Raw genomic sequence first — 21,292 nt, forward strand, 5'->3', positions numbered from 1 at the left:
GCCCGCCGGGCGATGGGCACCCCTGGCGGCATGCCGGGCGATGGGCACAGCTGTCAGCATGCCGGCCCGCCGGGCAATGGGCACACCTGGCAGCATGCCGGCCTGCCGGGCGATGGGCACAGCTGTCAGCATGCCGGCCCGCCGGGTAATGGGCACACCTGGCAGCATGCCGGCCCGCCGGGCGATGGGCACCCCTGGCGGCATGCCGGCCGGCTGGGCAGCCTGCGGGAGGCCTGCGCTGACTGAGCCCCTTGTTTCCGTTGCAGCACCATGGAGGGTCCGCGGCGCGCGGGGCAGCCTCTGTCACAGAGAAGAGCCAGGTCCCTGGACAGGCTGCAGAACCCCAGGAAAATCTCAGAGCCGTGGGACAGCCAGAGCCTCTCCTTGCCTGCCAACCCCTCCAGCCGGGGGCCTCCAGAGAGGACCAGCCACGAGGGGCGCAAATGCCCCCAAAGCCCAGGGCCCTCCGAGGCTCCGGACAGCACGGGCACCGCCCTCCTGGAGGGGACCAGGGAGTTTGTCCCCTGCGAACAGAGACCCCCGCAGGACACCAAGAAGGACAAGGCCCAGGGCTGGGCCCAGCAGGGCTGGCTGAAGACCGCACTGAACTTCCTCCTGAGGATGGGCCCCGAGGAGCCCCGCGAGAAGGCCGGCAGGAGGGCGAGGGGGAAAGAGGGCCTCCCCCAGCCCGCAGAGACCTCCGAGCCACCGGGGGCGGTGCCAGCTCCCAGGAAGAAAGCCCACGACAAGAAGGCCAACCGCAAGAAACACGGTCACAAGAAACACGCGGACGAGGAAACCAGAGGGTCCCGAGATCAGGAAGCTGAGGGCCAAGAGGTGGCGGTGCCCAAGACGGCTGCTGTCACGTGCTCCGAGGAGGCTGACCCGGGCCCAGGACCCAGGGGTGAGCAGACTGTGCCTGTTTCTATGGTAACCCCACTGCCCCAACCCCAAGGGCTAGGGTGCTCTAAGCTGGCTCCTCAAACCTGTCAACAGAGGGGACCTGGAAGTTAGGACGGCTATTAGGAACAGCACCATGGCTGAGAGCGGAGGTCATATACCCTAGCTCCACCTCCAGCTGAGCCGTGGGCCTGGGGCTGCAGCTGTCCTCTCCGAGCCTTTATTATTATTTTTTTATCATGGATAATATGGAGATAATGACATTTGCTTTCTCATGGGGTGGCCGTGGCCCAGAGATGGCACGTGGGAAGTGCTCCGTAAATGACAGCTGTACGGTTAAGTTCTCTAGTTCGAGGAAGAAGGACCAGGAGGAGTGGGAAGGCAGGGAGGGAGGCGAGGACGGCATCCCGACCCCACCCCCACCCCCCAGTTCCCATGTGAGGACTGAAGGTGGGTGTCAGGGCGGTAGGCAGAGCCACCTGCTGGGTGCTGGTTCTGGACCTGGCTCCATCGGGCATAGACTTGCTGTGTGATCTCGAGCCAGTTGCCACCCCTCTCTGGAACCTGTGGCTCCTCATTTGTAAAGTGAGGGAGTCGGTCTCTGAGGTGACTTCCTTTTCTGACATCCAGCCTCCCAGAGTTGAATGCCCACAGGCGCCTGGAGGGAGATGGAGCTTCTGCTCCGTGGCATTCAACAGTCACTGTGTTTTAATGGAGAGAACAGACCCAAGGAAGAGGCAGGATATTGTGGGGGGGCTGGAGGGACAAAGGTCTGGGTTGAAGCAGCCTCTTTTCAAATGGAAACCTTGGCAGGTTTCTGATTTTTTTATTTTTATTTTTGGTTAAGTTTGGAGCTGGCTACAGCAGTGTCTGCCTGTGCTGTGTCCTTGCGTCGATGAACAAAGTCAGAAAAATGTCATGGACATCCCCATCCACACACACAACCACACTTACTTTCGTCTTTATTCCAGGAGGGGAGGATTCTGATCTCCACCAGCCCCTGCCCGTCGAAGGCCGGGATGCTGGCATCTCGGAGCCTTCTCCCGAAGCCCCCGGCCCCCGGCAGGAAGAGGAGCTCACGAAGCTTGACCGTGAGTCAGAATCACTGTGCCCTCTGCCTGTGCTGTGTCCTCTGCCTGTGCCGTGCCCTCTGCCTGTGCCGTGCCCTCTGCCTGCAGTGGGGTCGGCCGTGACCCAACGGGACCGACCGCTCTGGGTGTCTGCTCAGGCCTCCATGGTCGCTCTCGAACTGCATGTGCTGATCTTGCCCCCTGGGGTGCTTCCAGCCACATTTTCTTACTGGAGAGCTACGCAGAAGGGAGTCTCAGGAATCGGAACGGTCCCTGGCACATGCTTCTGCTTATGTGTGAATGAACATGGGAATTTTTTTTTTTAATTTTCTTTAAATTTATAAAAGGAGTTTAGAATAGAGGAATATAGAGTTATATATATAACTCGGAGCCATATATATATATACATATATATATAACATATATATGTATATATATATATATGAGTGGAAAGAATAGTTTAGTGCACACTCATATACTCACAGTTGTTAATAGTCAGCCATATTTGCTTTGTGTGTGTGTGAGTAGTTTTGTTGCTGAAACATTTTAAGTAAAATAATGCTTTATCTTTAAATACATAAGTATGGATCACCAAGAAATAAAGACAGCTTCATACACAACCACTATCCTGTCACTGCCCCTAGTAAAATTAGTAATGTTCCATTAATCTAATTCCCTGTAAAGAATGAACATATATCTTTTTGTATGAGAGAGAGAGAAATAACAGAGAGGGAGGGAGGGAGAGAGAGAGAAAAGCAGCAACTCATTGTTCCAGTTAGTTGTGCCATTGACTGCTTCTCGTCTGTGCCCTGACCGGGCTCAAACCAATGCCCTGGGGGTCAGGCTGGCACCCTTGGGATTGAGACGGTGATCCTTATGCTTTGGGATGGCACTCCTCTATTCACCGTGCCACCAGCCAGGGCAAGAACGGGCATATTTTTAAAGATGGAAACAGGCACTATCCGTCTGTCGAAGAATAACAAAGGGCGTTCAGTTGGTTATTGTGCGGGGTGTTTATTTTGCACGCTAATTGTTTTCTCACACGAGAGGGAATCAGGTGGTAGACTGAGTCAAGGAGTAAAGGCCAACCAGGATTTATAAATGAGAGAGAAGTGAGGAAGGGGACGGAGGGGTGACCCAGTCTGCCGACATCCCAGGGGCAGGAGATGTTGTGTGCACCTCCTTCCATGTAAACTGCAGCTGGCAGAGTGGCAGCTAGCGGAGGCCACTCTGGGCACACTGACCTTGCAGAGGAGGATGGGGCTATCAGAGAAGACCATTGACGTTGCTTGTGGCTCCCCTGTAAAGGCTTGGTAGCGTGGTCACCGCAGCAACGGGGCAGGCTGCCTGTGTCACGTGGGCTGGGGGGTCTCTGTCCTCCAACCCCACCTTCGGCTGGGCCTCCACCATTCCTCCCACTGGCATTTTGCAGGTTGGAAGGTGAGCGTTAGCCTTGCAAAGCATTTCCAAGTCCAGCCCCTGATTTGACCCAGCGGTGGGATTCAAATAACTTAACAACCGGTTCTCTGCCCTCATGACCGTTTCAAGTATAAAATAATGATACACCGAAAGATAGTTTATTATTTCATGCACTTAATACTTAAATAAGAACAAAAAAAAAGAGGTATACAAAACTAGATTAGAAGAGTTTTAAAATATGAATGAAAAATACTAAATATTACCTGACAAAACACAATAAAACTTATTAAAGACAGTTCCATATTGCTTCTTGATTGGCGTCCTCACTGGTAATGTTTTCCCCCAATGGATGGAATGAACATCACTAGGGGCGCTTAGAACTCGCTGTTGCGCAGATAAATGTTAAAAAAGAATGAGGAATGTCAATTTGTGACTTCCACATGGGGTGGCTGCCCAGGCGCTCACCTTCGAGAGGACCCTGATGACAAGTGCCATTTTAACAACCGGTTCGCCGAACTCAACAAAAAATTAGGTATTGATTCTGGTGAACCCATTCAAACCGGCTGAATCCCACCATTGGTTTGATGGCCGGACAGCCTTCTTGGGGAAGCAGAACAAGGATTCTGATCCACTTTACACGGGGGGTAGAAGGCCCAGAGAGATTAAGAAATTTACCCAAGGGCCCTGGCTGATTGTCTCAGTGGTAGAGGGTTGGCCTGGCGTGTGGAAGTCCCAGGTTCGATTCCCGGTCAGGGCACATAGGAGAAGCGCCCATCTGCTTCTCCACCCTTCCCCCTCTCCTTTCTCTCTATCTTTCTCTTCCCCTCCCACAGCCAAGGCTCCATTGGAGCAAAGTTGGTCCAGGCGCTGAGGACGGCTCCCTGGCCTCTGCCTCAGGTGCTAGAATGGCTCTGGTTGCAATGGAGCAACGCCCCAGAAGGACTGAGCATCACCTCCTAGTGGACATGCTGGGTGGATCCCGGTTGGGTGCATGTGGGAGTCTGTCTCTCTGCCTCCTCGCTTCTAACTTCGGAAAAATACAACCCCCCCCCCCAAAAAAAACAAAAACAAAGAAATTTACCTAAGGTCACACGGCTCGAGGCACCCAAAGCAATAATTCCCAGACCAGTGAGGCCCTGAGGAAATAGTGGGACACAGGCTGAACGTCTGAAGGACTGACTCGAAATTTCCTGCATGGAATTTCCTGCCTTGGCCCAGCACCCTCCCCCTGTGGGGAGGAACAGCCCCTGGGACCTGGCGCTTTCCACCACATCTGTGGCCCAAGGGGCAGTTATAGGGGGACCCTCACTCCCTCACTTAACCCGGAAAGCCCGAGTCGGTCTCCAAAGTCCAAGCTGGTCGTTGGGAAGCATTCTCTGTGCATCTGGAGAGAGTGACCAGTCCGTTTGCTTTCTTCCAGAGGACACCATCATCCAGATGATCGTGCAGGTGCTCCGGGAAATGGGAGACCGCTTGGAAGAGGAGGTGAGGAGCCAGCGGCCTGTGAAGGTGCCCGGGGGCTTGCTGCCTGCTCCCCTCCTTCCTCTCCTCTGCCCCCTCCCCGTCCTCCTGCTCCTGCCCCACCGTCTCTGCCTGTCCTTCCTGGCCTCCCGGCTCCCTGCTCCGGCGGTCACCTCCCTTGCCTGGGGCCACCCTGGGCCACTTGGTCACCACTGAGTTGGCTTCTCAGAAAGCTCTCTCCCCAAGGTCAGAAACCTGCCTCAGTTTCTCTCCTCTCCCCCCACAGAGACTTCAAGCCTTTCAGCCAGAGAAGGCCCCACAAAACACCGGGCCGGCCCTCAGGAAGAAATCCCAGGAGAAAAAGTCTCCTGTCAAGAGAACCTTCTCTCATAAGAAACATGGCTCTGAGGAGCCCAGGAGAGGGGCCGCTGTGGATGCCTCCGGCCCGGAGTCCCGGCCGTCCAAGAGGCCCAGCTTTCTGTACCTGTGTGTCGGGGGCCACCGGCCCTCCATCTCCAGCAGCCTCGGTGAGCAGGCTCCCGGTCGCCCTAGCAACGTGGCAGCTGCCTCCAGCTCTGGGGGCTTCCCCGGGGCTGGGATTGGCCAGCGGAGAGCCGCCAGCTCAGCTGACTTCTGCTCTTCCCTGAGCGGTACAGGGACGGCCGTGGGGCCACCCCCACATGTGAACCTCACTGTCTAGGCAACCCGGCGGACCCCCCACTGGGAACTGTGTTCAGGGACCCCGTCGTCCCCCCCTCCCTGCAGCCTCAGTGGCTGCACACTGGCCATGAGATCAGGTGCCGGAAGGCCTGGAGCCTAGGAGGCAGGAGACCTGGGTTCTGAGCTGTACCGTCCGCGTCATTCTCCGTCTCTGTGCCTCGGTCTCCTCGCCCGTGAAGTGGAACTCTTACCCTCCGTGTCCCTGTGATCGGTCAGCTCGGGGCTGCTTTCTACCTCCACCTGGCAGCCAGGAGGACTGACACTCAGGGAGGTCAGACCAGGTGTTCAGGCGAGGATCAGCCTCGCGGGCCGCCCGGCCAGGGTGGCTTACGTTTTACAAAGGGGGACAGTGCTTTACACCTGAGAGCGGGCTTTCCCGCAGGGGGTTCTGGCCCGACGTATTAAGTCATTCTGTGGCATTTACTCTCCCATTAGTGGATCAAGCCAGGAGGGTGGAGGGGTGAGGTCACCAGGGGAGGGAGGTGAGGGAGCAAAGCCTGGGATGCCAGGCATGTGAGCGTGCAAAGGCCCTGCACAGCGGCTCCCCTCCACCCAGGCTCACAGCCCCCTTCCCCCAGCTCACTCACCCCCCTCACTCCACTGTGATCTACCCACGTGATCTGGCCGTGTGATCCTGCCACAGCGGGTTGGGTGGAGGCTCGGCTAACTTCTGTGCTCGGCTAACTTAACAGCCTCGAGCTCACAAAAGCACACTCACCATTGCCTCTTGCTTCTCAGGCTTGGAAGAACCTGAAGTCCAAGAGGCCTTGTCAACAGATGGCGGGGGTCCAAGGCCCTCCGAGTTTTCCAGCCAAGCAGGAAGCCGGGGACCCGGAGAGGACTCGCAGCCAGACAGCACCTCGGAATGCAGTCAGTACCCCTCTCCTCCTTTTCTCAGAGGTCCCTTGGGAAATGTCTCGCCAGACCCCCCCCCCCAAAACCAATGCTTGCAGAAGGGAAGCGGGTCCGGAGGGAGGCAGAGGCTTGTCCTGAGCTCCCCGTGCGGGCAGCGGGCTGGGGAGGCGGCGCGGGGTCCAGGGCACAGGTGGAGGGCCACGCTGCTGCTCCTTACGCTGCCTGAGCCTCGGCGGCGAGGGGCCTCCCGTGGAGGGGCCGATGTAAGGTGCTGCGGGAAAGGCACTGGCCCACGGCCCGGCTCGGCACGGCAGGACACGGCACGGCTCGGTAGACAGTGTGATTTCGGACCTGGGTTTGAATCTGCGTTCTGACCTCTTCCAGCCGCATGAACTTGCTTCATCTCCGGTCTCAGTTTCCTCATCTGTGCCACGGGGATAATAATATACAACTTCACAGAGCTGTTGGCACTGTTGGAATCAATGCCCACGGAGCACTGAGAGCTGTGCCCATTAGCAGCTATTAAATGTCAGCTGCATTGACTGTGGTCACTGCTGTTGTGGTCAGAGCCCCCGGACAGCAGAGGGGACAGGAAGGGGCAGGCGCCATGGGAGGGAAGCCCCAGGAATGGGGGCTGTCATCACGACGGTGGCTGTTTTATCAGTGGCGGAGCTGAGCTCCGAACCACTCAGTCAGTTCTGTGTACACGTCTGCTTTCGCCACCGCTCTCGGCCTCGTTTGGTTTCCACAGAACATGTGCTGGAAGGGGAATCGAGGAAGGCCCCTGTGCTGTCTCCCTCACGCCCAAAGGTGGACACCGAGGCCCTCACTGGGGAAGGGGGAGGGAGTATGTTCCCCTTGAAACCACTCTGGCCAGACCTGCGATGGCACAGTGGATAAAGCACCAATTTGGAAAGCTGAGCTTGCCTGTTTGAAGCCCCAGGCTTGTCTGATAAAGGCCCATATGGGAGTTGGTGCTTCTTGCTCCTCCCTCACCTTTCTCTCTCTCTCTCTCTCTCAAATCAATAAATAAAAATCTTGAAAGAAAGAGAGAGAGAGAAAAGAAAGGAAGGAAGGAAGGAAGGAAGGAAGGAAGGAAGGAAGGAAGGAAGGAAGGAAGGAAGGAAGGAAGGGGAAGGAAGGAAGGAAGGGGAAGGGAAGGGAAGGGAAGGGAAGGGGAAAAGGAAAAGGAAGGAAAAGAAAAGAAAAGAAAAGGAGGCCCTGGCCAGTTGGCTCAGTGGTAGAGCGTCGGCCTGGCGTGCAGGAGTCCTGGGTTCGATTCCCGGCCAGGGCACACAGGAGAAGTGCCCATCTGCTTCTCCACCCCTCCCCCTCTCCTTCCTCTCTGTCTCTCTCTTCCCCTCCCACAGCCAAGGCTCCACTGGAGCAAAGTTGGCCCGGGCACTGAGGATGGCTCTGTGGCCTCTGCCTCAGGCGTTAGAATGGCTCTGGTTGTGGCAGAGCGAAGCCCCAGATGGGCAGAGCATCGCCCCCTGGTGGGCGTGCCAGGTGGATCCTGGTCAGGCGCATGCGGGAGTCTGTCTGACTGCCTCCCCGTTTCCAACTTCAAAAAATACAAAAAAAAAAAAAAAAAAAAAAGAAAAGGAAGGGAAACAAAAGAAACCAGCTCTGTCCTCAGGCCACATCTGAGGAAGCTGTGAGTCCCCCTGGGTCAGGACTGGAACAGCCACTTAGGAGATGAAGATGGCCACAGAGAAGCTTCTCACCACACTAGAGAGTAAGCAACCCCTGTTCTTTTTTAGGAGAATTTATCCAGAAGATCATCGCCCTACTCCAGAATGAGGAGGAACAGGAGGCAGAGGTGAGGAGACTCCCCGCCTAGACCCTGATCCCCACTGTGGACACGCCCCCTGCCCCCTCCCTGAATTCTGCATCTTGCCAGGCTCCCCCCATCCCTCCTCCTCCCTGAAGCCTCCCTGGATGCTGCCGGACACTGTTTTCCCATCTCTGAGCCTCAGTGGCTCTTCTCTCTGGGCCACGCCCTCTGTCCACAGTGGGTCTCTCTCCGTTTCAGGGGATACTGGTCTCTTTTCCCAGCTCACCTGCAATTTCTTCAAAGTCCAGGACCCTGACTCAGTCTCTCTTGTCTTGCCTGCAGCAAGATGTCCAGGGGCCAGAGCTGCCTGCAGAAAACCCGGCCCCACCCTGCAGGAAGAAGTCCCAAGAGAAGAAGTCCAGCTTCAGAAAGGCCTTTTCTCATAAGAGACACGGCTCCAAGGAGCCCAAGAGAGCAGGGGCCGTCGGGGCCGTGGGGGCCGCCAGCCCGGAGTTCCGGTCCCCCAGGAGGCCCAGCTATCTGCCCCTGTGTATGGGGGGCCATCGGCCCTCCATCTCCAGCAGCGTTGGTGAGTGGACCTGGTGTTGCCATGGTAACTGAGGCTGCCTCGGGCCCCAGGCCCTCCCCCAGGGCATGGGTTAGCTGGCTGTGTGGCCTGTCTCGTTCAGTCTGGACTATTGCTTTCTGCTCTGAGCAGAGTGGGGAGGTGTGTGAGTGAGGTCTGCAGGGAGGAGAGAGGAGTGGTTGCTGGCAGGACCCGCCACACACACACACACACACACACACACACACACACACACACTTCAAAACAAATGTTGTATGAGAACAGTGCATCTGCACATTAGACAAGTGCGTCAGAATCACCCGGAAGGCTGGTAGAAAAGCACAGCCCCAGGCCGGGTGAAGCAGGCTGTGCTCTGGGCTGTGTTCTCAGTGCACTGAAGTGTGAGGACCCCTGGTGCACCGCGGCTGCCCTGGCGTTTACAGAGGGCCAGCTGCGTGCCGCGTTCACACGCGCTATCTCCGTTAAGCAGCTCACAGCCCTGCGAGGCCAGTCCCATTACACTCACACTGAGCAGGTGGGCAAGGCGAGGTTCCCACGGGCTCAGAGACTCGGCCCAGCCTCCCGAGTTAACGGGGAAGTGAGTTCACCTGGTGGGGCCTGTGGGCAGGCCTGCTCGTCTTCCCGCTGGCCAGAGGGGGCAGAGGAGGCTGGTGGAAGAAAGAATGAGATTTCTGGAGGGGCGAATAGAGTCCTGTGGACTCCTCAACGACGGGGTGCCCAGAGGGCGGGGAGCTCACCCAGGAGCCCAGAAAACCAGGAGCCGCTCGCGCCAGTGCCTTCGGACCGCTGCCTGTCGGAACCTGGCCGCGGGGAGGGGCTTGCGGACCTGAGACAGGTGCAAACGCTCACTCCAGCTTCTTGTCGCCCTCAGATGTGGAGGGTCCCGAGCTCCAGGAATCTCCACCTGCAGAAGGGGGTCGAGTGGCATCCTGCGAAGCACCCTCCCAGGCCAGGAGCCACAAGCCAGAAGGGAGATCTCTGTCGGATGGAGCACTGGAATCCAGTCAGTACCACCTTCTCTCTCACCTGGGCTGCTGCCCTGTGGATTTCACAGGCTGAACCCGCGGAGGGAACTGGGGGTGGCGGTGGGGGGCAGATGACAAATGTCCGGGAGGCTCTAGAAGGGTGAGGAGGAGACAGGTTGGCCCTTCAGCTGGGGCTGCTGGGACAAAGGTGGAGGTGGAGAGTTTTCTTCAGGTAGAGACCACCTATCCATTCTACAGGACGTAACGTCACCCCACCGCACCCTGTTGGTTTGCTTGCGTGTTTCATTATATTGCTAGCCTACCCTGGGTCTCATAATCAGTGGCATACCGGCAAACAGGCTCTTGGGTGTGTGTGTGTGTGTGTGTGTGTGTGTGAAGAAGGACAGCCCCGATCCCTAGCCTCTGTAGATTTGTGTGCTATAAATATCCTCACTGTGGCCAATTTCAAGCTGCCAAGAGTTTGTGTTAATGGGTCCACAATTTCCCTGGGTATTTACAATTAACCCTTGGTACCGGCAGCCACCTGCACAACGCTGTCCTTAGCTGATGGGTGCTTTCCTGTGCCATCCGTCACCGTGGCGTTCCCCTCCCTGCATTCTGATGAGCTGCTCCGGGTCCTAGCCCCCTTTCCTGACTGTGCTACTCTGTAGCCTAACTAAAGGGACTTAGGAAAGTCTCAGTTTTCCCATCTGTCAAATGGTTACAGGTGAGGCGCAGTAGCCAAAAGTCCTTTTTATTTCCATAAAGCAAACCCCAAACAAAGCTCTCCTGCTGCAGCTCTAGTTTAGGGAAGATGTTTCTCTGCCCTTCAAAGCTACCGTGGGTGCTGTGTTTTAGAGACAAAACCGTCTGTAATCCCGTGGGTGTGTGACTGCGGCACCCGTCAACCGTCTCTCAATTCTTCCTTCTTTCCCGTAGAGGAGCTGATCATCCAGAAGCTGGTGGCCCTGCTCCAAAAAGCGGATGGCCACCTGGGGGAGCAGGTAAGAGCCACTCAGCCCCCGCCAGGCCGACCCCGGGCGCCTCATCACCCCACAGCCGAGATCTGTGTTCAGTCCCCATTTCTGTATCTGGGTGGCCTTGGGTGTGTCCCGTAACCTCTCTGAGCCTCGCTTTCTTCTTTTGCAAAAGGGGGGGGATAAATGCCTACCTGACAAAAGTTTAGTGCAGGCCCAGCCAGTGCCACACAGGTAGCCGATGAGATACACGTTAGTTTAATATAACGATATAGCTAGAGCTCAGGCGGCTCCCTCGGCCAGCCAGAACCTCCCTCCCCCAATCCCAATCCTCCTTGAAGTTGAGCTCACGCCCCACCTCCCTGGAACACCCCCTCCCCCCTTCCCCCCCGAGCGTGGATGGATGTGAAGTGGGGGAGGTCCTGTCACACCCTCAGCATCTATGTGGTCTCCAAGTCTTCCAAGCGTAGAGACTTTCCTCCTCTGGTAGACAGCCTCTAGCGTGGTTCCCTGCCCCTGAGAACCTCACAGCCGACTTGGAGAGACAAACACGGGTCGCATAGGACTAGGGTCACATAGGACTAGGACGGGGTCATCAGGTCTGAGCGCAGGTCACAGATGAGTGATCACGGTGACGGACAGAACCTGTAGGGGTCTGACCTTACAGTGCACCCCGCCCCCCCACCCCCCACCAGCACCTGCATCCTTCTGCCTGAGGCTTGGCACCTGGCACCCTCTACCTCCCAGGAGCAGCCCTCAACCAAGGGCTGGTGGGTACACACCCCAGCTCCCTGGCTCCCTGGGGTGGGAGAGAGCCAGCTGGTTCCGGGACTCCCCTGAGGGGATCTGGCTTCACACTGCCCATCCTGGTCCCAGCTCTTCATTTCCCCTGCCGTGTTTCCCGGGAACCCTCATGGCATAGGGGGGCCGTACCCCAGACCTGTCTCAGGTCGGCCTCAGGGGAAACCCTACCTGAGACCTTCAGGTCTTAAGAGAAGGAAGTTTAGGGTGGGAATTGAAATTCATTCAACATTTCTGCTGACGAACATTTAACATAAACCACTTCATTTGATCACCCCCCTTCCCCAACCGTAATCAGGAGGATGGGATACTATCCCTCCCATTTTCGACATGACCAAGCAGAGGCTCAGAGAGGTCACTCAGGTGGCAGATGTGATTGACGTGTAGTTGTCTGGGCCTGAAGACCTGCTGTGTTCCCACTCTGTCCAGCTGTCGGCAGCTGGACCTTGCAGAACAGATTCTGAGCGGCTGTGGGTGGTGGAGGAATTTACCCCAGCCAGCCGCACACCCCAGGGACCGCCTGGCTCGTGGAGTCGAGGGAGGGGGCCGGTGGCGGAAGGGTCACCTACCAGCAACTCTGATGGCCTTCTTTTCTGCTTCCAGATCAGGCGACACCCCAGCTTTAAGAGGTTTTTCTACCAGCTCCCGGACTCCTCCCTCAGAAAGCTGGCAGCCATCCTACGCCGACAGGCGGCCTGCTCTCCTGACCCCGACAGGAACCTGGCCGAGAGGCCCTGCCCGTTTGCCTTCGGCTTGGCTAACACCAGCCGCAGTTACCACGCCGTTCTCAGGCTGATGGGTCTGCGCTACCCCCACCTCTCTTACATGGGGGCCCCGCAGGTGAGAACCGGCAAAGAGGCACAAGGGACCACAAGGTCCGGTCACCAGAGGACCGACTCTCTGTCCCCTCCCCTCCTTGCCTAGTACAGGACTTTTAGGGTCCAGCTCCAATGCCACCTCCTCGCTGGGTCCTTCAGAGACAATTCCACGCCACGGGGACCCCTTTCTTTCCCAAAGCCCTCACCGGCTCTACTGGATGGGAAACGTCTCCTTTATTTGCCACTGGTCCTGAACTGTGTATTTTCACACTTTCTGATACCGGTGTGGAGTATTGGAAGGGCTGCTCTCTTAGCACGCCCTCCTTTTATTTCATGGGTTCTGCTGCTGGGGGCTTCCCAATTTGAAACTGTCGTGAAATGAACATAACAAGACAAAGTAAGTTGACATAGGAGATAAGGGGAGGTAGACAGTCGAGGAGGCGCTCTGTGGGCTGCTGGCTTCTCCTGGGCAGACCACGGACATTAAGGGTAGCTCCCCACTCTTTACTCTCAGCCTTCAGGTTGCCGTTGAGCTTTTTCCCTCCCCCCAGGCTCTGAGATGGTCCCTTTAGAAATAACACTTACTACTGAGTTTTTAAAAACCCGAGTTTTCCCATGTTTTCTGAAGGACTCCGATAAACAATTTTCCTCACCCCTTTCAAATCTATGTACTTAAGATAACCTGCTTTAGAAACATTGGACCCAGATCTATAGAGCAGAAGCTACTGAGTGAGGGTGTGATTTCTTTTTTATTATTATTCTTTTCCAAGTGAGAGGAGGGGAGATAGAGAGACAGACGCCCGCATGCCCCCTGACTATGATCTTCCTGGCAACCCCCATCTGGGGCCAATGCTCTGCCCATCTCAGGCCATACTTGCAACCGAGCTATTTTTAGCACCTGAGCCATGGCTGTAGGAAGAAGAGAGAAAGAGAGAAGGGGGAAGAGAAAAGAGAGAGAAGCAAATGGTCGCTTCTCCTGTGTGCCCTGACCAGGAATTGAACCCAGGATGTCCACATGCTAGGCCAATGCTCTATCATTGAGCCAACTGGGCAGGGCTTGAGGGTGTGACTTTAAAGGTCAGAAGTGTTCTGTTTGCTGGTATTGGACACACAGAACCAGAAATTTTCTAGATTCAAATGGTCCCCTGGGAAGCCAGAGCATTATTGCAATGATGTCACCGTCACTCAAACACTGTCTTCCTCCCCTGGCGCTGTTACCCTTGGCAGCCCTGTGCTAAGTCTTACAAGAAGGCTGGTCTCATTTCCCCGACACTCGTGCCTTGTTCACTCAGACACTCTGCCCAACCCTGGCTTGTTTTCCTGGTGAGATCTTGTGACTTTCAGCCTCTCTTTTCTCAACCTCGCTGTCTTCTCCCAGAGAATGGGGACGTTACAGATACTTTGCCCCTGAAGATGGGTTAGGTCAGAGCTTATGGAATGGTCTGAGTTCTTCATGCAAGATATTATGGAAACATCCGTTCTGACATCCTCGGTAGCCCTGACTCTACCCTCTTGCCTTAATCATTCATTCTTTCATTTATTCACTTATTTATTCAACCAATAGATAGTGTGCAAGGCGCTGGGAGGGCCTGTGGAAGGTCCTACTAGTAGAAAAGACAATGTGTACTGATGACAAAATTAAATATCAGTTAAATTCCAAATTAGTAGTAAATGAGGTCAATAAAGCAAGTTGGTGCTGGGAGGCTTCCAGGTGGTGGCAGGCATTGATTTAGACTTTTGAGGGCGGAGAGGCTGTATAGCTGGAAAGAAAGGACCAGGAGGACACTGTAGGCAGACACCGTGAGCAAAGACCCAGAGCGGGAGCTAGTGTGGTGTCCTGATGGGTTAACCAGAGATCTGTTGTTATCAGAGTGGAACCCACAAATAATTGAGCTCTGGCTAAAACCTCTGTTCTTTTTCTCCTAGAGCATCACAAGCCCCGAGACCCAAAGTCCAGATTGAGAGAGCCCTTGAACAAGCCAAACAACTGATGGCTTTAGCCAGGAGACCCTGAGGATGCTTCATGAACGTCCCAATCCAGTGCTTTGCTGACATGACCGCGGACAAGCGTGGACAGCCATTCTGTGTCCTCACATCATGTGACAGGCTTACGGAGACAGAGAACGCACAGGGCATTCTTCCATCAAAGGAGAGGCAGAGACTGGGCTGGGAGTTCACAGACTCAGGGCTCCAGCTGCTGACCTGCTTCTAACTTGCTGCAAGATCCTATTTGTCCCCTGTCCTCTCCAGACCCTGGATTCTGGGCTGAACTAGGAGGCCCGTTGTATCCCTCCTGGTTCTATGTTACTGAAATCTGTCTAAAGAGAGGTAGCAAGTGCTTTTACTCTGTGGCTACATATCTCCTCTTCTGACCTGGAGGTGCTCACCGATGGAAGGAATGGATGAATGAACAGAAAGGAGAGCTCTGATATCCAGGCAGCGCTCTCCAGGCTTTCCTGGAGGCCTTGCTCCGCGGCTGGAACTGTCCAGCCGGTGATTCTGTCTCTGCAGTGTGGGTTAGGGAGGACGCGGGGAGCTACCTCAACAGGCACTGGTCTGGAGTGTTGCATTCTGGGAACAACCCTCCTGCCAACTTGTGTGCCCTTGGGTGAGTCTCCTGGTTTTTACTTTCATTTAAGAGTTACTAAATCTCAAGTTTTTAATCTTATTTTAATCTTTTTTTTTTCTTTTACCGGCATATATATAGGCCCACTATCATATAGAAGACCTGCTGACATTTTTTCAGATGCTAGTTTAAAATGAGTCTTAGTTCTAAAAGGAAATGTTTGTTGAATCTCTCACCAGAACATCCACATGCATTTAACCAGGTGTGTCCCAATGCGCCGCGCCACCTTATTTATTCAGTTGACAAGCGCACTGTCCATATGGGTTAGTAGATGCCTCCCAGGAGCTCTGCGGGCTCAGCGAGGGAAGGGCTGGGGGTTGGGGACCACTGGTGTCTGACACCTTCCAACCCCGAGTCCTGTGATTCCACGGCCGCAGAAAGGAAGCTGGCGCCTTACACCTCTCCCGTCTCGTGGGGGTCCACCAAGAGTCAGTGACAAAACGAATGGGAAGGATTCTGAAATTTACACAGGGCCCTGCCCGTGTGTGCTGCTGTTTTTATGACGGCCCCAGTCCGGCAGTGTTCCGGAAAGGGCGGAGGGTTTCAAGCCGGGTGGGCGTGGACTGCCTTGGGGGAGGGGCAGGCGGTGCTCAAGGGCTGTTCACGCCTAGACGTTGTGGATTTGTAGTTATGATGACAGTTTTCCAGTTGATGGCAGTAATGTGTCTTGAGAAAGGACCTCCTTTTTGTTTTTATCCAAAGGTGAGGTGCAAGCAGAGGTGGATTAAGATTGGTTGAGGCCCCGGGCGCAGAAGAAAATATTGGGCCCCTTAAAAAAAAAAAAAGCGAGGCAGGAAAAATAAAAACACATGTTAACCATCTTTTTAAATAAATAAAAAATATTATGTACAATGAATGTTCAAATTGCACATATGAAACCAAACTTGGTGTCATTAGAAAAAAAGTGTAAAGTTGGGGTTTTGTGGAGCCCTTCAGAAGTCGGGGCCCGGGGCCCTGCGGCCAGGGCGCCCCCCGTTAAACCTGCCTCTGGGTGTGGGCCGTTGGGGACTCTGCCTTCTGCACACTGAATGGTTTCAACAGCTTGGCTCTGGTGAACCATTTGCTGCTTGAATATTCCCTACGAGCAGGCCCCGTGGGGCTGTGGGCTGGCTGGCTGGAACATGTGGCCAGAGAGGAGAGGGTGTGAACACCCGGATGGCAAACTCAATCCTGTCATCCTGGGTGGACATTGTGTTGCTATGTTGAACCTGAGGCGAGCGTACAGTAGGGTGGGATGGGGAGAGGGTGGGGCGGGAGAGAAGCCCAGGGCGGAGAGGCCTTGGGTGCTTAGAGGGAGCTGGCCTCTCACCTGGACAGAGTTTAGGAATTTCAGTTAAGCATATTCTGAAAGTCATTTAGTGTAATTGCTTCTAAGAAGTAAGGGGAGGTGAGCTATTTATGGAGTTATTCTGGGCAGCGTTTCGGAATAATACAGTGCCCAAATGTGAAGGATCGAAATCAGTTTTAATATGGGGAGGGGGGGCAGGAACCTTCTTCTGTACTTTCTTATCTGGAATGATGTTTTTTACGTTGTGTGTTTGGTATGTATTCCCGATGCGGGCATCAGCCTCATGTTTGTACTATGTTATTTGAACAAATAAAGAAACTGACTGGCACAAAGGTGTCACCTGGATTATTTATTCACAGTGAAGACAAAATAGGGGTCCACCAGCCACAGCTCGGCCCGCCATGGGACTGCAGGCTGTAGGGGCTGCCTCCTTGTCCCCACCTGGGGACCCTCTCTGACGCATTCCAGGTGTTCCATCCATTGGGTGACAACTTGCCGAGGTAGCCAACATGGTCTGGGCTGGGCGTCAGGAGACGCTGCCCACAGGCTGCTGACCTTGGAGACGAGATATGTGCCCTCCAGACCTGACGTTCTACAACTCTTTGACTCGTAAGTTCATAGATAGTTCATTGCATGTCCAGGAAAACGTGAGCCTGTCCTGATTTTCTATCATCTGTTTAATTTGTCCCTAAATTTTGGTGCCCAAACTCTTGTTACTCAGAAGAACCAGGAGAGAATTGACAGTGCCTGGTTTTTGATCTAGAAAATGTGGTCTCCATTGAAAGGCGCTGAGGGCCTCCTTTCCCCTCTCTCAGATAACACGTGAGTTCTTCCAGCGGCTCCCTGGGGAAGGCGACCCTTTTGTGTGGTGGTTTGTCTTCATTTCAAACCACGTTTCTGTCCCCCAAGCCTTGGCGTCTCGCTGTAATGCTCTGAGGAGGGCAGGAGAGGGCAGTGTTGTTACTCCCATCTCCCAGATGAGGAGGCTGAGGCTCAGAGTGGGTCTGTGGGAGGTCACACAGCCAGCTGCCTGACAGGCCAGGCTAGGACCCAGCTCCGAGACCCCTGTTTTAGTGCTCCCCATTGCTGTCTAGTCCACCAGTTCATTTATTCAGCCAACATTTACTGAACACTTAACCACGCGCTGGGTCTGATGCGAAGGACACAATACCCGCCCTCGGGGTGCTAATGGACCTCGCTGGTTATAAGAATTTTGTGCCAATGGGAATAGAGGGGTGGTGGACACTGTGTGAAGGCGGGCCTCCAGCAGCTCATACCATGGAGACTTTCAAGAGCACTGGGCTGCATGGGACACCCTGATGCTTTGGAAGGTTTTTAGGAGGTGGGCAAGAGGCCTTGGCCGGTTGGCTTAGTGGTAGAGCGTTGTCCCAGCATATGGACATCCTGGATTTGATTCCCGGTCAGGGCACACCTGAGAAGCAACCATCTGCTTCTCTTCCCCTCCCTCTTCTCCCTTTCTTCCCTCTTCCTCTTTTCTTCTCCTGCAGCCAGTGGCTTGATGGGTTCATGAGTCAGCCTCGGTATGCTGAGGATGGCTCAGTTGGTTTGAGCGCCAGCCTCAGGCGCTAAAAATAGCTCGGTTAATTCAAGCATTGGCCCAAGATGGGGGTTGCAGGGTGGATCCCGGTTGGGGTGCATGCAGGAGTCTGTCTATCTCCCCTCTTCTCACTTAAAAAGAAAAAGGAAAAAAATAAATAAATAAAAGGTGGGCAAGTAACAGCAGAACATAATTAACATAATTTCTCACCCTGAGAAGTTAGGAGGCTAAGTGGGTGAGTCAGAGATAATGAGATCAGCTGAGAACTGGTTGAATTTGGGGTGTTAGCCACACTGTAGATATCATTCAGATATGCTTATTTGGCACACCAGAGAATGTTCTGGCCTTGGCCTTGGCAACAGTGAGAGCTCCCAATTTCAAAACGCAGTAACTGTGGCATTAAAAATGAATCTATTAGTGTTTATTTATTTGAAGCATAAAAAAGAGAAAAGAACTAATTAGGGTTGTCAAATTTAGCAAATAAAAATATGGTAGCCCAGTTAAATTTTAATTTCAGATACACAAAAAGTAATTGTCTAATAAGACACACTTATACTAAATAATTAATTCATCGTTTGTCTGAAATTAAAAAACTTAACAAAACTTCCGGTATATTTTACCCAGCAACCCTGGAACTAATAATGCAAGGACAATTGGCTTGATTATCTCAGAATGGGGGAAAAGGAAATTAAGCGAAATGAAGGAAATACAGGAGGGGATTTATTGATACTTGTAACTGTAACATCAGAGCGGCTGCGTGCTGAATACCGGCTTCCAGTGAAACAACACGTGCACAGCGGGAACGAGCCTTCCTGAGTTGTGCAAGACTGACACCTTCCCTCCCCCAGTATCCCCGTCTCAGGCCTCTGGGCACACCGCCACCTGCAAAAGGCAAGCCCGCTCCTGGAGGAAAGGCCTGTGGTACTGACCAGCCCGGGCCACGGAATCTGAACGGGCCGGGTCCGAGTTGACCTGAGATTCCATTCGGCTCAGGCCTCTCGAAGGTGCATGCAGGTTCCGCCTGGCAGCAGTTTCTGCCGGGGCTTACGTGGGCTCGAGTTCCCCGATGTGGTCCTGTTACATGCAGGCTCCCGGGGCCACCTTGCCATGGGAGCCCCGCACCCTCCACGCCCAGATCTGTACCGGTCCTGCTCAGGGGCCCCGGCCCCTGTTCGGGGCTGCCCCCAGGCAGTCCTCTGGGTTTGGCATCCTAGGCTGAGTCAGGCAGATACACCTGAGGCCCGTGGACAGCCTGGCGTGCTCACTGGGCGGGCTGGGCTGGAGGTGGCATGCACTCCGGGGACGGAGGGGGCCCGTTTCCCGGACAGGCTGGACACTGAGGTCAGAGCGGTCTTTCTCGTGGGACATTGTCACTTCGCTGTGAACAGCAGGGTCTGCCCTCCTCTGGCTGGGGGAGGGGAGGCGCAGGGATGGCGGGCCTGTTTCCTTTCCAACCACGCCAGGACTCAGGGAAGTCTAGGGCCACCAGCTCAACGGGGCAGCCCCACACGGTCCCTGGGGGTGACACGGCTGCCCTGCACGGTCCCCGGGGGTGACATAGCGCCCCGCACGGTCCCCGGGGGGGGGAACCCAGCAGCCCTGCATGGTCCCTGGGGGGAGGACACGGCGGCCCAGCACGGTCCCCGGGGTGACACGGCGGCCCCGCACGGTCCCCGGGGGTGACACGGCGGCCCTGCACGGTCCCCGGGGGTGACATAGCGCCCCGCACGGTCCCGGGGGGGGGGGGAACCCAGCAGCCCTGCATGGTCCCTGGGGGGAGGACACGGCGGCCCAGCACGGTCCCCGGGGTGACACGGCGGCCCAGCACGGTCCCTGGGGGGTGACACGGCAGCCCCGCACGGTCCCCGGGGGTGACATAGCGCCCCGCACGGTCCCCGGGGGTGACATAGCGCCCCGCACGGTCCCTGGGGGGAGGACACGGCAGCCCCGCACGGTCCCCGGGGGTGACATAGCGCCCCGCACGGTCCCTGGGGGGGACCCGGCAGCCCTGCATGGTCCCCGGGGGTGACATAGCGCCCCGCACGGTCCCTGGGGGGGACCCGGCAGCCCTGCATGGTCCCCGGGGGTGACATAGTGCCCCGCACGGTCCCGGGGGGGACCCGGCAGCCCTGCATGGTCCCTGGGGGCAGGACACGGCGGCCCAGCACGGTCCCTGGGGGGAGGACACGGCGGCCCAGCACAGTCCTGGGGAGCTCGTCAAGGCTGAGGCCAGGTCAGCTCCATCAGGGGACGGCGGTGGCCAAGGCGGAGTCCGTGGTTCCAACATGAGCCTCTAGTAAGCTGTGCAAATTAAAAACTAAACAAAAAAAGAGCTTGTTTTTTTTGACACCACAGGCAACAGGGAAGTGTCCATGGCCCGGCCCTGCCTGGCCCTCCCGAGTCTGCCCTGTGGACTAGTCCCTGCGGGCGAGCACCCATCTCAAAGAGCCGGCTCAGGCGGGGTGGTGGGGGTCGGTTGGGAGGAGGGCCCCGAGCCCCGTCAGCCAGGGTGGGGGGGGGCTGGCGACATGTTCTCCAGTTCTGTCCGGTCTGTGCTGGTGGCTGTCCTTGTCCACCTGTCTGTCCAGAGCAGGGTAATGGAAGGGCTGGAAGGACCACAGGGGAGCTGAGAGGATGTTCAGACAAGAAGGTGCTCGCCCGGGGCGGGGAAGCAGGACCTCTACACCAACAGGCTTGACTGTGGGCATCGCCCTGGTCCCCAGCAGGCGTGGGTGAGGAGGGGACGGCGTCCGCGCACGGTGTGGGGGAGGAGGCTCGGCCGCGGGGGCGTCAGGCTCTCTCCCACTCCAGCTCCAGCGTCCTCTCCCGGCTTGCCGCTTCCTAGAGAAAGGGCACGGGTTCTTCATTTCCGAGACCCTAACCCAGGTCTCCCCTCCCCCCCTTCTATAAGAACATCCCTCATAGCTGGCCGCCCTCGGGCAGTCCTGAGCAAGGAGCCAGGCTCCTCATAGCCAACCCGATGCGTCCAAATTGGAGCTCTCCGTATCTACTGAAAGCCGGTGAGAAAGCTCACTGTATTACACAAGGGTCCTTTGCAGATGCAGAATCCCCACTGCAGAGCAGGAGTTGATAAAAGAGCGCTTGAAACACTATTGGGTTTTCAAAAGCTCAATTAAGATTTGGGTTTTCGGGGAGGGGGTGTGGCCCCCGGGGGGCCAAGGGCGCCCCGTACAAGGGGAGGCCCCTCGCGGATGCACTACACCGCGTGTGACTTGCACCACTTCCTATGTGTTATTTACTCAGTTTTGCAGCTTAGCGTGTCACGCATACAGATTTCTAGCAGTTAGTGGTCAACTGTTTCAACAAAATCAGTGAAGGACGACCGTCTTCCAGCATCTGACAGTCAAGGTCTCGTGGGAGGGGTGCTGCTTTCTTAGCGCACAAGGCATCCCGTGGGCTAGGGTTGACCCGGCCTGTGACCGGGAAGAGGCGTGGGGACGGAAAGGAGAG

The 21,292-nt window shown here is 55.7% G+C and overlaps 2 protein-coding genes across 4 annotated transcripts in view; one reads left to right on the forward strand and one right to left on the reverse strand.

Annotated features, from left to right (window-relative positions):
- BNIP5 (BCL2 interacting protein 5) overlaps nt 1–16,595 on the forward strand; it is a 34,619-nt gene extending 18,024 nt beyond the window's left edge. For all 3 annotated transcript variants that reach the window (XM_066359539.1, XM_066359538.1, XM_066359540.1), the window contains exons 2-12: nt 267–904; nt 1,872–1,991; nt 4,810–4,874; nt 5,137–5,377; nt 6,309–6,440; nt 8,189–8,247; nt 8,545–8,791; nt 9,660–9,791; nt 10,693–10,757; nt 12,135–12,371; nt 14,276–16,595. In XM_066359539.1, coding sequence (XP_066215636.1) covers nt 271–904; nt 1,872–1,991; nt 4,810–4,874; nt 5,137–5,377; nt 6,309–6,440; nt 8,189–8,247; nt 8,545–8,791; nt 9,660–9,791; nt 10,693–10,757; nt 12,135–12,371; nt 14,276–14,311 — 1,968 coding nt within the window. In that variant the 5' untranslated portion in view covers nt 267–270 and the 3' untranslated portion in view covers nt 14,312–16,595. The remainder of the gene's footprint in view (nt 1–266; nt 905–1,871; nt 1,992–4,809; nt 4,875–5,136; nt 5,378–6,308; nt 6,441–8,188; nt 8,248–8,544; nt 8,792–9,659; nt 9,792–10,692; nt 10,758–12,134; nt 12,372–14,275) is intronic.
- A 3,057-nt stretch (nt 16,596–19,652) lies between these two features.
- Nucleotides 19,653–21,292, reverse strand: part of PNPLA1 (patatin like phospholipase domain containing 1) — a 51,949-nt gene continuing 50,309 nt past the window's right edge. The window contains exon 10 of the mRNA XM_066359541.1: nt 19,653–20,662. Within this exon, the coding sequence (XP_066215638.1) occupies nt 20,612–20,662 (51 nt within the window). The 3' untranslated portion in view covers nt 19,653–20,611. The remainder of the gene's footprint in view (nt 20,663–21,292) is intronic.

This window comes from Saccopteryx leptura, chromosome 1 (genome assembly GCF_036850995.1).
Source record: "Saccopteryx leptura isolate mSacLep1 chromosome 1, mSacLep1_pri_phased_curated, whole genome shotgun sequence".
In the NCBI taxonomy this organism is placed as follows: domain Eukaryota; kingdom Metazoa; phylum Chordata; class Mammalia; order Chiroptera; family Emballonuridae; genus Saccopteryx; species Saccopteryx leptura.